Consider the following 18547-nt stretch of genomic DNA (forward strand, 5'->3'; position numbering starts at 1 on the left):
AGAATCTTACCATTTTTACTGATGTCGAGTTCTTTAAGATTAACTAAACTAGCAATAGTGGTTGGCAGATTTGAAAGATCATTATCAGGAATGCTTAGTTTTCTTAGAGCTTGACAGTTGAACAATTGCTGTAAAAGAAAATAATGATTAATTAGATCTCAATTTGGTTAAATCCATTCATACATAAACTCAGTAACAAAATCCAATTCACCATCTTTATAGATGTGGTAATAAAAGGGCCACCTCCCATTTCCATATTTTCAATTCTTTTCAGAATGCTTCACATACCATCCCCATGATCATGCCTCACTATTCTCTGCTATCCAAATTCAAAACACAAGGTATTCTACTTCCCCTTCTGTTTACTATTAATGTAAAATTTGCCCAATCCTACTGATTTTTTTTTCTTTCAAATACTTTCTGGAGTTGTCACTTCCTTTCTATTCCCACAGCTACCGTGATAAGCCCAGTTCTCTTTCATGTATCACTTCCATTTAATCAAGTTCAACAGCTGAATACATGGGCTTACATTTCTTTTGTGTCCCTCCACACTGCTTCAAGACTCTCTAACAAATGAAACACTTAACTTTTGATATTGTTTAAAAAAAAAAATCACTAGTGATTGGTTCCCTTCTGCCATCAGTCCAAAGTGTTAAAATGGGGAAGAGTCAAGTGTTAAACCAATGGTTCTCAAACCCAACATGGTTTTAATCATTCCTAAATGGAGGTGCTTATTTAAAATACGAATTCTTGGACTTGACCCAAAGAAGTATTGACGAGGCGGATCTGGGATGGGAGTTAAAATCTGCATTTTTAATCAAGCAGTCGAGTGATCTAATTATTTTGATATATGTGTTTCCAGTATTTTGGGGGAATACTTTTTGCGGAACAATGTTAGATTTTTTTAGCTATGTCAATCTTATTTTAAATGCCCAAGATATAAACTGTTGGGACAGAATTTCTTATTCATTTCTGGAAAAATTATCTTAATGAGATCTTTTCTATTTGACATTTCTAATTCTATTTTGCTGATTTCCCATAGATAAAGTGTCTGGATCCATGACTGTGCGATTGGCTCACAGTACATTTAACTACCCCTTGTTCTTTCATGTAATTCACTACGTATAGGCAAAAACAATGTAGTACATAGTTGTTATTTCTTAACTCGTTAGTTTTCTTAAAAAGTAGATTGTGCTTGTTGTTTATTAAGATAAAATATACAATTTCTTGCTTTTGGTAAGCCATTTTGGCTCCTTACAAAGATTACTTCCAATACTTCACATCATGCTAGAGTTTCAACATGCTATTCTTAAGTGTTGCTACCTTTTTTTTTTTAATAAAATGTAGAAAAGAGGACTTTGATGGATTGTTTTCACTAACTACTAACTTCCACTTTAAAAAATAGAAAAATAGATGTCTATATTCATTGTAGACATTAATTTAAAAGTTTTCTCAGTCTCTATCATTCTCTGAGAACCATTAGATCCACATGTAATGTGGTTAGTTATAGATTTATAGATTTTAAAAATTCAGTTGACTCATGACTGATGTTGGTAAGACATACTAACAACTCTTTAATCTTATTACTATAGCAATTTTATACAAAATTCAGACAAATAATTTTCAAAACAGTTTTTTAAAATTCAAGTTTAATCATCTCAGCTAAATTCTCAGTTTTATTCAAGAATTAATTACAGGTCCTGGTTTTGACAAAGATTAATTGACCCTATAGTTGCGGGTTCACTATTCTATTCTATTGATTTATGTGTCTGCTTTTGTGTCAGTACTATACTGTCTTGAAGACTACAACTTTGTAATATAACTGGAAGACCAGAATTGTGATGCTTCCACTTTTGCTCTTCTTTTTCAAGATTGCTTTGGCTTTTTAGGGTCTTTTGTGCCTCTATACAAATCTTAGGATTGTTTGTTCTAGCTCTTGGTATTTTGACAGGGATTGCATAAATGTGTAGATTGCTTTCAACAGTATAGACATTTTATTTTATTTTATTTTTTTAAAGATTTTATTTATTTGATAGAGATCACAGTAGGCAGAGAGACAGAGAGAGAGGAGGAAGTAGGCTCCCTGCTGAGCAGAGAGCCTGATGCGGGGCTCGATCCCAGTACCCTGGGATCATGACCTGAGCCGAAGGCAGAGGCTTTAACCCACTGAGCCACCCAGGCACCCCAAGTATAGACATTTTAAAAATATTTGTTCTTCCAATTCATTAACATAGAATGTTTTTCCATTTCATTGTGTCATTTTCAATTTCTTTCATCAGTGTTTTACAGTCTTCAGAGTAGAGATCTTTTACTTTTTGGGTTAGGTTTATTCCTAGATAGCTTACGGTTTTTGTTGTGATTTTAAATGGGATCAATTCCTTGATTTCTCTTTCTGCTTCTTCATGATTGATGTATAGAAATACAACTGACTTTTGTATATTGATTTTATATACTGCTACATTTCTGAATTTGTGTATCAGTTCTACCAATTTTTTAGTGGTGTCCCTTGGGTTTTCTATAATGGAAAAAGTCTCTTCAACAAATGGTGTTGGGAAAACTGGACAGCAGCATGGAAAAAAATGAAACAGGACAACTTTCTTACACCATACACAAAAGTAAATAAATTCAAAATGGATTAAAGATCTAAATGTAAGACAGGGAACCATTAAAATCCTAAAGGAGAACAGAGGCAATAACCTCTTTTACATTGGCCATAGCAACTACTTATTATATATGTCTCCTGAGGCAAGGGAAACAAAAGCAAAAATATACTATTGAGACTTTATCAAAATAAAAAGCTTCTGCACAGCAAAGGAAGCAATCAACAAAACTAAAAGGCAACCTTCAGAATGGGAGAAGATATTTGCAAATGACATTATGTGATAAAGGGTTTGTATCTAAGATATATTAAAAAAAAAACTTAGTAAACTCAACAACTGAAAACTAAATGATCTAGTTAAAAAATGGGCAGGAGAAAAAAAATGGGCAGAAGGCATGGATAAACACTTTTCCCAAAGAAAACACTCAGATGGCTAACAGACACATGAAAAGATGACCAACATCACTCATCATCAGGGAAATATAAATCAAAACTACAACGTGATATAGACTCACACCAGTCAGAATGGCTAACAGCACAAGAAAAACAGGTTTTGCAAGGATGTGGCAAAAGGGGAAACCTCTTGCACAATTGCTGGGAATGCAAAGTGTGCAGCCACTCTGGAAAACAGTAGGAGGTTCCTCAAAAAGTTAAAAATATAACTAGGAGCCAGCAATTGCACTACTAAGCATTTACACAAATGATACAAAAAAGAGCCCAAATGTCCTTTGATTGAAGAATGGATAAAAAAGATGCAATGTCTACATACACACACACACACACACACACAATATGTAATATTACTCAGCCATCAAAAAGAATGAAATGAAATCTCGCCATTTGTAAATGATGTGGATGGAGCTGGAGACTATTACGCTAAGCAAAGTAAGTCAGTCAGAGAAAGACAAATACCATACGATTTCAGTTATGTATGGAATTTAAGAAACAAAATAAATGAACATAGCACAGGGGAGGGGGAAGAGAGAGAGGGAAACCAAGAAACACATTCTTAATTATAGAGAACAAACTGATGGTTACTGGAAGGGAGGTAGGTGGGAGGATGGGTTAAATGGGTGATGGGTATTAAAGAAGGCACTTGTGATGAGCACTGGGTGTTGTATGTAAGTGATGAATCACTGAATTCTATACCTGAAACTAATTTACACTGTATGTTAACTGGCTGGAACTTAAATAAAAACTTGGAAAAAATGAAATTAAGGAAAAAGAACTAATAGAGATCTCTATATTCTCCTCCAATTTTATTTTATTTTATTTTATTTTTTAAAAGATTTTATTTATTTATTAAGAGAGTAAGAGTGTGAGCATAAATTGAAGGGAGGGGCATAGGGAGAGAGACAAATAGACTCTCGGCTGAGGAGGGACCCTAATACGGCCTTGATCCCAGGATCCTGAGATCATGACCTTAGCCAAAGGCAGACACTTAACTGACTGAACCATCCAGGCACCCCAATTCTTCTCCAATTTTAAATTAAGTTATTCAGCAACAAAAGGTATGGAAACTCCTGAACACCCTATTACATGGACAATCTAAGGCTCCTGTGGTATAGAGGCTAAGAGCAAGGCATTTGGAATCAGCTTGATGTGGGTTCAATTCCCATGCATCTAGTTATTAGTGGCGTGATCTTGGGTAAGTTACCTAATGTCTCTGGACTTGTGAATTTCCTCACTTGTAAAAATGGGAAAAATAACATTCTTTAACTTGAAGGGCGTTGAGATGATTAAATGAGTTATTTACTCATATTCAAATATTCACATTTAAATATCTCATCAGTTTTAAGTACTGCATTTTTTCACATACTAACATCTTTGATATTTGGAAAGACTCTTATAATCAAGAGCAAGTTATAATTTTGGGGGTCCTGGGTGGCTCAGTCAGTTAAGTGTTCAACTTTTGGTTTCATCTCAGGTCATGATCTCAGGATTGTGAGATCAAGCCCCAAGTCCAGCTCTGTGCTCACCACAGCATTTGCTTGAGATTCGAGAGAGATCCTCTTTCTCTCTCCCTCCTTGCACTCTCTCTCTAAATTAACAAATAAAATCTTCCAAAAAAAAAAAAAAGAGCCATCAAAGATGGCTTTTAAGGAGTGTATCTTTTAAGGAATGTACACTTTTAAGGAGCGTATCTTCTTTAGTGGGACAATAATGACATGTCTTATAATCAGTAGCCTTGGAATTAATGAAATGAATTACTTGTAAAAGTTTGGCACATAGTGAGAGCTAATAACTGTTGGCTATTCTGAATATTTATATACACAAACACAGAGGCACACCTATATAGTAATCTATTTTTTATTTTTCTTTTTAAAAATATTTTATTTAATTATTTGGCAGAGAGAAAGACAGAAAGAGAACACAAGTAGGGAGAGCAACAGGCAGAGGCAGAGGCAGAGGGAGAATCAGGCTCCCTACTGAGCAGAGAGCCCAATGCAGGTCTTGATCCCAAGACCCTGGGATCATGACCTGAGCCAAAGTCAGGCACTCAAGAGCCCCTATATCTTATTTTTCTAGATGATGAGGTCTTCGAAGCCGGGAGTCAAGTCTAATTCATCTTGGCATTAACTTGTTTCACCTCTGCACATGCCAAAGTTGGCTAGCACCATATCTTGAACATAGCGTATGCTGCATAAATATCTTTGAAAGTATACTTAGATAAGTCAAGGGAAAATGAGGACAGTGATAGATTCCAGCTGAGAGTGGTACTTCACTGAACTGGAAGTTTCAGATAGGTAAACAATCTCAGTGGAATTTAAATTTCCTAAACAAAGCAGTGAACTTTGAATATGAGTCATGATGTCTAAAAATTGGCAAAGAAATTAAGAAAGCATTTTAATGATTCTTTCAAGATTCAAGCTTTGAATGAAAATGAAATAAAGAAAGATTATGAACTAGCTGTGATTCTTTCATATAGTACAAAACAGCAAATATAATTAATAGCTAATTAGAGTAAGACTGTTAATGGTAATGGTTATCCTGTCTTTCATTTGCTAATGATATTTCACATTTCAAAAACATTAAAACTATTTTGAGTCTTAAAATATTTTTGTACTGAAGTATTCTCTTTCTTGGGCGAAAGGAAGCAATTTAACTGACAGAAATTGGTTTTAGAAGAGTATGCAATTTAGATTACTGACTCCAGAAAGCAATGTTAGATATTTTCTAAGGCGCTGTCACAGAAGATAAAGGCCTGAGTGAGGAAAATAAAACATATTTAGACCCCAAAATGTATATTCTAAGAGCTATATTATTCATTTATTCATGGAAAACCATGAGTTGATATTTGTTGCAAATGAGATACTATGCTAAGTGCAAGGGACAAAAAGTGAATAAGACATAGCCACTGAGTTCAGATTGCTTACAATTTAATATTTACACACTCAATTAATTGCAATGTGAAAAAGATTCCTTGAAGATAAATGTTATGTAAACACGTGTTATGTAAACACAAAAGTAGGATATCTGCACCAAATGATGTGGAGGATAGTGGTGGGGTGGATTCATGAAAGTATACCTAAAAGGGGGATTAAAAAATGAATCACCAGAGCCAGCAAAGTTAGACAGATGAAGGCTAAAGGGGGATAACTTTGTAACTTTCTGTAGCATCTGAAGATACTCCCAACTCAAAAAACGTGTAACTTAATCTAGTTTCAGATGATTTGTTTTAAAGCATGAGGAGACTTGGATCTTGGAGTGAATACTCTGAGTCTACATTTACATGCATTTAAAACATATTTAATGAATACCTATTTTATGTTATGGTCCATGTTCCCCGTTGAAATTAAAGACATCAAACGAGGAGCACCTGGGTGGCTTAGTTCATTAAGCATCTGACTCTTATTTTGGACTCATGCCATGATCTCAGGGTTGTGGGATTGAGCCCTGCATGGGGCTCTGCTCTCAGCAGGAAGTATGCTTCAGATTTTCTCTCTTCCCCTTCTACTGCCCCCTTCCTACCCATATGCTCTCTCTCTCTTTAAAATAAATCTTTAAAAAACAGACATGAAATGGTCTGTCAATTTCTGGTTTTTAGTAGTGGTGGACTAAATATTGAAAGAAAAACATTTTAGAGCAGCAAAGCTACAAACACACACATGCACTCCTTAAATGCATAACTAAGCTCTGTCTGTAAAGTACAAAAATCCTCAAATCCCAGAATACCAAGAAAAGAAAATAATACATAGAGTTAAGTAGGTCTACATTTAACTTTTGCTCTGGTGATATCTGTTAGTCTCTGGTGCCTGAAGGCTTAGATACTTTTGCAAACAGAGTGATGGAAACTCCTTGGGATCTGAACAGAGTGGGAGATTGGCTTATAGCAATTACAGTTAGACTTGGGATTGCCTAAGGGTGACATCCTCTATGAGTGAAGTAGAAAAAACACTCCTTCAATGAATGTCGTTGGAGAATGCATGCCTTTCTCAGTTTTGACTCTGTGTGAAGTGAGGAGAAATAAAGGAAAAAAAAAGAGGGAAGGGGACAGTAAGAAAGAAAGAAAGAAAGGAAAGAAGGAAGAGAAGGAAAGAAAGGAAAGAGAAGACAGGGAGAGAGAAAGAGGAGGGAAAGAAAAAAACATAGGAAAGATAAGGAAGAAACAAATAAGGAAAGGAAGGTAAAGAAGGAAGGCCAGGAAGAAGAAAGGAATGAAGGGAGGGAGGAAAGGAAAGGAAAGGAAAAGTGTACAAAAAAAGAAAAGGAAAAAATTAAAACAAAAACAGAAAGAAAGATGAAAATTAACCTTCTAGAGCTTACCAACCACAGCCTATCTTCTTCCCCTGAGTTTGAGTCTGGAATTCACAATATCTATAAGGTTCCCTAAAACCCAGTTCAGAGTTACAGGTGGTCCTGGATAACTATTTCCCCAAATGCCTGGTAAAAGTAAATACAGATCTCCTCCGAAGGAACACTTTAAGACCTCAATGAATTCCCGCAGACAAAGCTCTAAGAAATATGGGATCATTTTTTTAAAAAAATCACTAAATATATAATTAAATAATCAACTGAATGAGATGATGCAGAAAAACAAATAATGTTGCCTCTAAATAATACAGATATTAGAATTATAAAATATAAAATACAATTTATATGTATTTAATATGTTTAAAGAAATAAAAGTGTGATTTGACAGCATGATGATAAAAGAGGAGATTATCACAGATAGGTCACAGATCAGAATAAACATTGCTGGAGAAGGCAATAGTGAACTAGTGCTAAGAAGAAATTAACCAAATTAAAAAAACAAGGGGATGGAAAATAGAAAAGACTGCTTATATGACATGAAGAACACAATAAGAAGAGCTTTTAAAATTTAAGTAAAACTTATTAGAGAAAAAGAGGTTGAGGTGCCTGAGGAATTCCAAATTTGTTCAGAGACCCTCATCTTGATTGATGAAGCTCAAAAAAATTCAAAATAAGTTAAATGAAAGATAACCTACATTTAGACTTATATGAATTTACAGAGTATCAAAGTCAATAGATCTTAAAAATTACCAAAGGAGAGATTACCTTCTAAAGATTGAGAATGAGAAAGAAGATTTAGCAATTAAAGCAATGACTCATTAGATGCTATTACTAAAGTACTAAGAATAAATAATATAATATTTGCAGCAATTTTTTAGGAAAAGGGCAAAATGATAGCATTTTTAGATAAAGGCAAACTGAGTTTACTACCAAGACACTTTCGTTAAAACAACTGCCAAAAGATATTTATTTTTTTAAAGATTTATTTAGTTACTTGAGAGAGAGTGGGCAGGGGCAGGGGGCAGAAGGAGAGAGAAAGGGAGAAAATCTCAAGCAGACTCATCACTGAGCGTACAGCCTGATTTGGGGCTCAACCTCAAGACCCTGAGATCAGGACCTGAGCCAGAACCAAGAGTGGGATGCTCAACTCACTGAGCCACCTAGGCACACCTCAAAAAAATATCTTTTAGGAAGAAGGCAAAGGACTCTAGCATACACATTTGAGCTGCAGGAGTAATAGCATTAAAATTTTTTTAAATTAAATAGGACAGGTAGTTTAAAACCAAACAAACATTAGCTATATAAAATAATGAAAACATTTCTAATTATAATATTAAAAATCAATGTAGGTCAAAACAGTTTGATAGTGACATAAAACAGACATTTAGATCAATGGAGCAGAATTGAAAACCCAGAAATAAACCCACTCATATACATTCAATGGATATTTGAAAATGGAGCCAAAAAAAAAAAAAAAAAGCAAAAAAGGATAGTCTTGTCAATAAATAGTGATGGGAAAGCTGGATAACCACATATAGAAGAATAAAATTAGACCTCTATCTTATAACATTTATAAAACTTAATCCAAAGTGGATTAAATACTTAAATGTAAAATACAAAACTGTAGGACTACTAAGAAAAAACTAAACATAGGTTAAAAAGCTCTTGACACTGTTTTTGGCAAAGATTTTTGGGACATGATATCAAAAGCACAACCAATAAAAGCAAAAATAAACAAGTGAGACTATATCACACTAAAAAGTTTGTGCACAGAAAAAGAAATGATCTGCAAAATACAGTTAACCTATGGAATGAGAAAAATCTTTGCATACAATTTGTTTAATTTCAATAGTAAACAAAAAACAAAAACAACAACAACAAAAAAGCAAAACAAGAAGGAACCTGATTAAAAAATGGGCAAATTTTTTTTGGGGCGCCTGGGTGGCTCAAAATCTTTTTTGGGGCGCCTGGGTGGCTCAGTGGGTTGAGCCGCTGCCTTTGGCTCGGGTCATGATCTCAGGGTCCTGGGATCAAGTCCCGCATCGGGCTCTCTGCTCAGCAGCGAGCCTGCTTCCCTCTCTCTCTCTCTGCCTGCCTCTCTGTCTACTTGTGATCTCTCTCTGTCAAATAAATAAATAAAATCTTTAAAAAAAAAAAAAGACTTTCTTTTTTTTCTTTCTTTTCCAAAGAAGACATACAAATGGTCAATAGATACACGAAAATATGCTTGACATCACTAATCATCAGAAAATGCAAAACAAAACCAAATGACACATCACCTCACAACTGTCAGAATGGTTATTACCAGAAAGACAAAAAACAAGTGTTGGCAAGGCTGTGGATAAAAGGGAACCCTGGCACTTTTGGTGGAATTGTAAACTGGTGCAGTCACTATGAAAAACAGTATGTAGATTTCTTAAGAAATTAAAAATAGAACTACCATAGGATTTGGATATATATATACAAAGGAAATGAAAACACCTGTTTCAAAGAGGTGCATGTTCATTGCAGCATTATTCACAATAGCCAAGGCATAAGAAACAACCCAAGTGTCCATCAACAGATGAATGAATAAAGGTATGGTGTATATAAACACTTATATATAATGGAACATTATTCAGTCATAAAAAGAAGGAAACCTTACTTTTTATTACAATATGGATGGACCTTGAGGTCCACCTATTTCACTAGGTGAAATAAGTCAGAGAGAGAAAGACAAATATTGGATGATCTCAATTATATGTGACATCTAACGAAGCTGAACTCAGAAGAAGAGAGAGTAGAATGGTGGTTGTCAGGGACTGTGGGATGGAAGAAGTGGGAAGATGTTGGCTAAAGGGTACAAATTCCCAGCTATAAGATAAATAAGATCTGGAGATCTAATGCACAGCATGGTGACTATAATTATCAAAACTATATCACATACTTGAAGGTTTTAAAGAAGGTAGATCTTAAATGTTATTACCATGCATACACACATACACTCAGATACTCACAACTCCTAATTATGTGAAGGGATGGAGATGTGGTACCTTACTGATACTTAATTACTTTATTGTGATAACTATTTTGCAATATATGCGTGTATTTAGTCATCACACAATTTGCGTATGTTATATGTCAGTAATAGCTCAATAAAGCTGGGTAGAACTAAAAAATCTGAACAAAAAATGCATATGTATCAAGAAAAAGCTAGATTAAGACAGCCATATGTTAAAAAAAACTAGCTCACCAGGAATATATAAATCTGAACTTGTATGCACCTACTATCATTATCTTTAGAACATTTAAAGAAAAATTTCATTTATCTACATGGAGGTAACATCATAACAAGGTATTTCAACAAATTTGTCTCAGAAATTGATTAAAAACAGACAAAAAGAAAAACTATAGAAGAATTTATGGCAAGTAGATTGTCCTGCTGGACACAGAATACTGAACTCAAGCATATATAGTACATTTTAAAAAAAGTGCATATGAAAAATTTGCAATTAACCACATACTAGACATAAAGAAAGTCTCATCAAACTTCAAAGAATTTGTAACAAAAAGACCAAATTCTTGGATCATAATGCAAGTTATAAATTATTCACCAAAAGATAGCTTTAAAAGCTTTGTAAAAATTTAAATTTGATAACTCATGGGTCAGAGGAGAAATCATACTGGAAATTATAAAATACAAGTAAGCATTAATAAATTATTGTGTGTTAAAAATGGCAGGAGATAGCTAGAGAAATTGGGAGTGATTTGTCGCCTTAAGGGCGTACACTAAGAAAAAAATAGAAGGCCGAAATGAATGAGTTAGGCATGCAGTTTAAGAGGAGAGAAAATGGTAACAGAATGTAGAAAGGAAACAAAGATAAAGGAAAGAGTTCTTCAGAACACATTCGTCTATGAAAGAAGGACAGAGATTCTGAAACAACCAAACTGGGAACTCCTTAAGCTAAGGAAGCATGTATTTTGTAGGTCATTATATGCATCTTATGATTCTTTTGTCTTTTTAAATTTTTTTTATTGTGAAATGTGAATATATAAGCGTATATATAATATGTATGTCCTTTTAAAATTATGATGATAAAACAAAGACCCATATCCCTCAATCTAGCTAGAAAAGCTACTTTATGCCCCTCCCAATCATGTCTTTTGGTTCCTACCTGACCCATCTTGAGGCAACCAATTTCTTGAATTTTATTGTGCTCATTCCCTTACTTTTATTTATATTTTTGCCACAGTGCCTACCAATCCTAAATATATATATTGTTAAGATTTGTCTGTTTATATGAATGGAATAATACTGTATGCTTTGTTCTGCAACTTGTTTTCTCATACAATATTGTGTTATCAACATTATTCCATGTTGAAGTATATCATCTATTCACTTTTAACACTTTGTGCTTCATAAAACACAATTGTCTTATATATTCTACTCTTGATAGACTTCTGGGCTTTTTCCACTTTTTTTCTAATATAAGCAATGCTGCTAAGAACATTCTTATGTATGTCTGCTAGTGCACATGTACAGAAGTCTCTCTAAGGAGGTAGGCATATGCTCAAATTTACTAAGTAAGAGAATTTTTTTCCCAATGTACCTCTAACAATTTAAATTCCCACTAACAAAGATAAGAATTCTTATTTCTTCATACAAATTTCTAAACTTTGGTATTGTCAGATTATTTAATTTTTCCCCAATCTGTGGTAGGTACCATGGTAACACATTTTACCCAATAATTAATAATATTGAACACATTTCCTTGTTTTATTCATTTAAAAGAGCTCATCACATATTCCGGATACTGATTCTTTGCCAGTTCTCTCAATATATGGCTCATCTTTCCATTCTTTTTATGGTATCTCTTGATAAAAAGGCATTTATAGTAGTCAAATTTATCTCAGTTTTCATATGTACAGATGGCCTCCTACTTTTTTTCTCCCAAAAGTTTTAATGCTTTGACTTGACTCATTTGGAATTTATTTTTGAGAATGATGTGAAGTAAGGATCTATTCTTTTCCTTTTATAGATGACCAGTTATTCTAGCATCATTTTTAAAATAGTCCATTATTTCTCCACTGATTTACAAGACAAGTTCTGTTTGTATATCTGATTTCCACACAAAGGTTTCAGTCAGAATGTGAAAGGGTTTGAGTCAAGGCTTTATCCTACAGGAAGTGCTCTAGTTGTAATCTTTAATCATTTGAGTCAACTTCACAGTTGCTGTCTCCAGAAACACACACACACACACACACACACACACGCACACACAGACTCATTTGCAATCAATTTCGACAACTTGTAAATCACTAGACGCCCATGCTTGGATCTATGGAGCAGGTTAAGGGCCTTGTAATAGGTCATAACATGTTATTTCCAAAAAAGCAGATGCAATCAGGTCCATCCACTTTCCGTTTTCATTGTCTTTCTGCTCTCTTCAGGACAAAGCCCAAACTATTGTGGCTTTCAATGCCCTTCACCTCTCCAGTTTCTCCTCTGGTCATTCTCTGGTTCCTTGTCTCTTTCTTACACCCTCCTCTCTACTGGCCTGCATCACATCTCCTGCCACACTCAGCAACTCCAGTTTCTGCACCTACAATACTGTGCCTTGCTTTTGCAAACCCAGGTCTTCAGCTGAAGCTTTTCTCTATCCCACCTCATCCTGTTTCCCCTCTACCCCATCTCTAAGATGAGGCCCTCCCATCTTTCAGGTCACAGCTTAAGACCAGTTGACTTGCTCCCCTTGTGTACTTTCATAACATTTTGTTACTTATCCCTATCAAAGCCTGGATGTCAGTGTTTCGGGACTGTTAAACTGTAAACTTCTCTAGTTCTAACAGCAGCTACAGGATATCATGCAATGCTTGACACATTGTCACCTTGTCTCCCTCCGTAAATCCCTTGTTCTTTCATGATTATTCTAATGCAGGGGAATTGCAAATAACAAGATAGTTCAGGCACCATTTCCTGTGCCTGTTACATAGATTTTAAGTTAGATTTTAAAAATATATTTTAAAATATATCATCTAGATTTTAAATTAGATTTTTAGATTTTAAATTTTATTTATTTATTTTTTAAAGATTTTATCCATGTAGTTGAGAGAGAGAGAGAGTGAGAGAGCAAGCATGAGAGGAGAGAGGGTCAGAGGGAAAAGCAGACTCCCTGCTGAGCAGGGAGCCCGATTCAGGACTCGATCCCAGGACTCCAGGATCACGACCTGAGCTGAAGGCAGTCTCACAACCAACTGAGCCATCCAGGCACCCCTAGATTTTAGATTTTAAGCTATATTTTAAAATATATCATCTCTACTTCTTACAACAATGTTGCAAGCAAGGTATTATTATTCGTACTTTGCACATGGGAAAACTCGGGAGGCTAAATTTTATAATATCATAAACCTAGGAAGTGTTGAAACCAGCAGTCAAATTCAGTTCTGTCTGGTATAAAACCATTCCTACTGCAGTGCCCTGCTCCCTCCTCACCATCAGATCTGTGTTTTGGAAAGATAACAGTGACAACTGACAACTTGGTTGGCAGCTGCATAGTAGGGGAGAGTGAATGAGACAGTGGGAACCTTGAGTCGATCAAAATGGTCCTAGGAGGATTTAGGGAAGAAAACTCAGATTCAATGACTATCTTTGACACCAAGGACCTAAATTAAAGTAAATGTGAGTATATGTTATAGCATTTTGCTATCCCTGGAATGCTATATAATTTGGATTAGCATTTTATTACCATGTTTGTACTCAGGCTTGGAAAATTAAGGACACAATAAAAACATCGTGAATGTAAATGACTATATCTGTAAACATAGTTCCTTAGGGAAAATAAGATATAAGATGTTTATTTTTCCACTATAAACAAAAAATATTAGTTGCTTGTGAGTTAAAAAAAACCACTTTTCCTGAAAAGTTTCATATAAGATCATAAATATTCAAGGAGAGGGTTATTGATGCCATATGTTGGCGCAAGTGGATTCCAACAGGGAAAAGGACTGTCTAATGAGCTGGCATTGCTGAATGGCTGATTTCTTAGTTCTTCCTTTGAATCCCTTTAAAAGTGTTCAAGCTATGTAATGTTTCCAAGTTCTTTTGAAAGCTCTTTCAAAAAATAATTATTTTATGCACATGATAATAAAATGTTTTAAAATTCTTCAGTTTAATACAAATGTTAATTATCTTTAAAAAAGAGCCAACTTAAAAATAATAAAGTAAAAAATGGTTTTATATAGGTAATTGGTGAAATAGTAAGCTTCTAATTATGACATTCATTTGCTTCTTTTTTTTTCCTTCCTCTCTCTCTTCCCTCCTCTTTCCCATTCCTCCTCCCCTTTCTCTCCTACTTCTTCCCTTCTCTCCTTCTCATTTCCCTTCCTTCCTGACTGCTGGCATTCAGAGAGCATCTCTTGAACATCTACTCAATAGACAGACACAGTGCCAGGACCTAAAGATAAATAACAAAAGTATCTGCTTCCTCAAGTATACAGTCAGCTAGTGGTTATAAATTCAGAAAAAAATGCAATGTAATAAATACTAAAATGGGGAGGGGGCTTTGCGAAGTGCATTTTACTCCAAAAAAAAAAAAAAAACAACAAACCACATTTCTAGACCTTGCCTTTAACCCTGAGAATTTGAATGTGTGGATATGCATGCCTTTCAAACTAATCTACACTGTTCCCACACATTTACATCCACTCCATAAATGTTCATGCGCAGGGGAAGTGACTGACTCAGATTGTTATTTTTGAGAGACAACTGGCACCTGTGACCAGAAGCAGGCAGGTGGGTGATCAGAAAACAGGTGAAAAATAATGAAAGTCTTAGTTAAGGCAGTGTCAGGAGGGGTGAAGAGGGAGATGCATCAGGAGGGGAAATCTTTCAGATATGGTATGAGTAGTACACAAGCAGTCAGTAAAGGGAGGGTTTTGTGCAGTAGTGGAGCTATAGGTTGATGTGGATGGTGTGGGGCTAGGCGGTGCTGATAGCATCAGATAAGACTGCAGCTGTAGCTAAAGGGAACACTTAAAATTCCTTCTAGGGCATTTGGCAGTATTGAATGTGCATCAAAGAAGAGCTCTTTTCTTCCTCACATAAAGATGGCAACAACAATAAATACTTAAACATTTTATCCCAGAAAACAGTAAATATCACTGCTGTTGTTTTTGAAATATGGATCTTTTCAGCAACAATTTGTACAAGGGTGTTGTTGAATCATTTCTCCCGTTAGAACAGCAAGTTTATTTTAGCATTTGTCATTGCCTTAGAAGGAAGGAAACATAGATCTGTTTTATTGGAATAACAGCTGTCAGTTTGAATATACAAGGCATAGCAACCTTGCCAGACCCCTTCTACTTGAGAAAATATGCATTTAAAAGTTTTTAAATGAAAATGGTTTCTAACTTATAAGCTCCTAATTACTTCACTTGATAGTAGCAAGCTAATAACACCAAAAAAGAAATAGGAAAAAAGTGAAAGCTCAATTTAAAAGTAGCTCTTCAAATGTTTTTACCTTTGACTCATCTTAATTGCTGCTAGACATTTGGGGCAAATTCCTGATATCTTCATAATACTTAAGACAAGTGATATCTGTGTGTACGTGTGTGTGTATGTTTGTGTGCCCACAGATGTACCTTGGGGGTTTTCTTTTGTTACCTTTTTAGTAACTACTAGTTAGTTAAAAAAAAAAAAAAAAGCTGGCTAATTGACATAAAAGTATTGGATTTGTCTATAGAGAGAATAATCATTATGGTATGCCAGCAACTGGGTTAAATGTTATTCATTTAGACATTCATATATATACACAATGTTCTTGTCTATCTATGCTTTGATCAGTTGTAGATTACTGATCCAACCTGTGCTGGTTAACCCTGCCCAGGTCAGCAAACCAGACAGAAGATGGTGTAGCTGGAGTCTCTTATCCATTTGTACTGATAGTGGAAAAGTTAATAAGCTTTGGAATCAAACAAACCTATATTTGAATTCTGACTTCACCCTATCTGGCCACATGCTATTTAGCAAGTTCCATACATTTTCTCTAAGACTCAATTTAACATTTAAAAAGCTCAGTTGGACTGTGTTAATAATGCACTTCTGCCAAGCAGAATTTGCTGACACATACAACCCCCAGCAAAATATGATTAGTTGACTAATCTACACAGTAGATTGTCTACTGTGGTTTTAAATAATCTGTGTAATGGTTCTACAATTCACTTTTACAAAATCATATTATAATTATTTATGCAACAAATATTTAGTGAGACCTGAACTTTGAACCAAACAATGTGTTTCCTGTTGAAACAAAGATTAAATAGACATAGTCCCATATCCTAGAGTCTTTCTTCCTCAATCCCATTTCCTTAGAATCCAGTAGATATTCAGTAAATAGGTATTGGATGAATAATGGCCTTAGGTTTGGTAAGTGTCACTTAGAACTGTAACACGGGGTAACATGGAGGCAAAGTGGAGAGTGAAATAGCTGTGCATGAGTGAAGGATGAGGGTTGTGGGAGGATGTCACTACTGGGAAGACTCTGAAGGGAGCATATGAGGCAGAAGGAAGAGCATGAGCTTAGAGGCAGGAAAGAGTTTTGTGTGTGAGCGACACTTCAGAAGACAGCAAAGGTAAGAGACTGGAGAGGTGAGCTGTAGGGAAACAATGCATCACATTAGCATGATATACTCAGCAGTGTGCTTTTATTCTGTAAGTTAAAGAGAAGACATGGAATAGTCTTAGCCTACGTTGTGGCCCAGTCATAGTAACATTTGGATATATCACTGTTGACTGTATGAAGAATAAATTGGACCAAAAAAAAAAAAAAAAAAAAAAAGCTGGCTTAAGACCCATCAATAGGAGGAGACTGTTCCATTACTCTGCTAAGAGATGCTGAGGGACTACCGACAAAGGCTCTGTTGAAAAAGTGGAGAGGTAAGATTAGATTTAAGGAATATATATAGGTGGTAAAATTGACAGGACTGGCTGTTGGTCTGGTGCAGAAGGTAAATAAATAGGGAGGGAATGTCAGGGTCCTGCTATTGCTACCAAATAGACAGTCACCAACTGAAACAGAATATAGAACAGAAGATGGGTTTCAAGGGGGAAAACTAGACTTACTGAGGGGCACCTGGGTGGCTCAGTCAGTTCAGCATCTGCCTTGGGCTCAGGTCATGATACCAGGATCCTGGGATCAAGGCCCACATCAAGCTCCCTGCTCAGAAGGAAGACTGCATCTCCCTCTCCCTCGGCTCACCCTCCAACGTGGGTGCTCTCGCTCTCTCAAATAAATAAAATCTTAAAAATAAAAACAATAGACTTGTTGAGTATGAATATTTAAGTAAATCCAGAAAGCACATATAAATCTGAAAACAGGGCTGAGCTGGCAGAGGGCACTTGAAGTAATAAGCACTGGGTGTTGAATACAACTGAAGAATCACTAAATTCTGCCTCTGAAACGAATAATACAGTAGATGTAAATAAAAACTTTTTGGGGGAAAAAAAAAGCTTTATTGACTAGCCCAATGAATTATCTAGTTTTTGCCTTCCTTGGCTTCTCTATTCCCCAACAATTTCATTACCCTCTCATTAGAATTCCTCACTTCCTTGTTCCTATGACTCTGTTCTAAACAGAGTTCAGACTTTGGTTAATATCCCCCATGCCCTGCCCTGTTGGTCTCTGCCCTGCTCCATTGCTGCAGAAAACTAGAACTTACTGGGCAGGCTGCTGACAGTGCTTCCTAGGCAATGACAGAAGGAGACATCATTGATACTAATGAGTAAGTTCATGTGGTGAATGTATATTATAAGCTTTTGTATGTAGTTAATTCTTAATCATTTAGAACATTTAGAACATTTAGAACAAAGAAAGAGAAACTTTAATCTTATTTAAGGCCACTGACATAGATAAGAGACAACTGAGAGCTCTGGGAGTTAAATTTAACACAATTAACCTTTATTACCACATCAAAAAAAGAGAACAAACGTTTAATTAATTTGCTTAAAATTTAAAGACAACAGAGGTAACTCTAGGCAATCAATACCACACACACACACACACACACACACACACTCACTCATGCCAAAATGAAAAATCAAAAGTGAGGCTAGTTGTCACTAGGAAATCAAGCAAAAAGATTCTAAAGAGATATATAGAGGGAGGAGGAGCAAGCTGGGGAGGAACAGGAGACCTAAATGTCATCAGGTTCAAGGAG

General features: G+C 35.4%; 1 protein-coding gene across 8 annotated transcripts in view; it reads right to left on the bottom strand.

Moving 5' to 3' along the window:
• Positions 1 to 18547, bottom strand: part of LRRC7 (leucine rich repeat containing 7) — a 563262-nt gene that overhangs the window by 305877 nt on the left and 238838 nt on the right. For all 8 annotated transcript variants that reach the window (XR_006817634.1, XR_006817637.1, XM_045998653.1 and 5 more), the window contains one exon: positions 11 to 128. Coding sequence is in view for 6 of the 8 variants with exons in the window: in XM_045998653.1 (XP_045854609.1) it covers positions 11 to 128 (118 nt within the window). In the remaining 2 variants the exon portion in view is untranslated. The remainder of the gene's footprint in view (positions 1 to 10; positions 129 to 18547) is intronic.

Source organism: Meles meles, chromosome 1, assembly GCF_922984935.1.
Source record: "Meles meles chromosome 1, mMelMel3.1 paternal haplotype, whole genome shotgun sequence".
Classification (NCBI taxonomy): Eukaryota; Metazoa; Chordata; class Mammalia; order Carnivora; family Mustelidae; genus Meles; species Meles meles.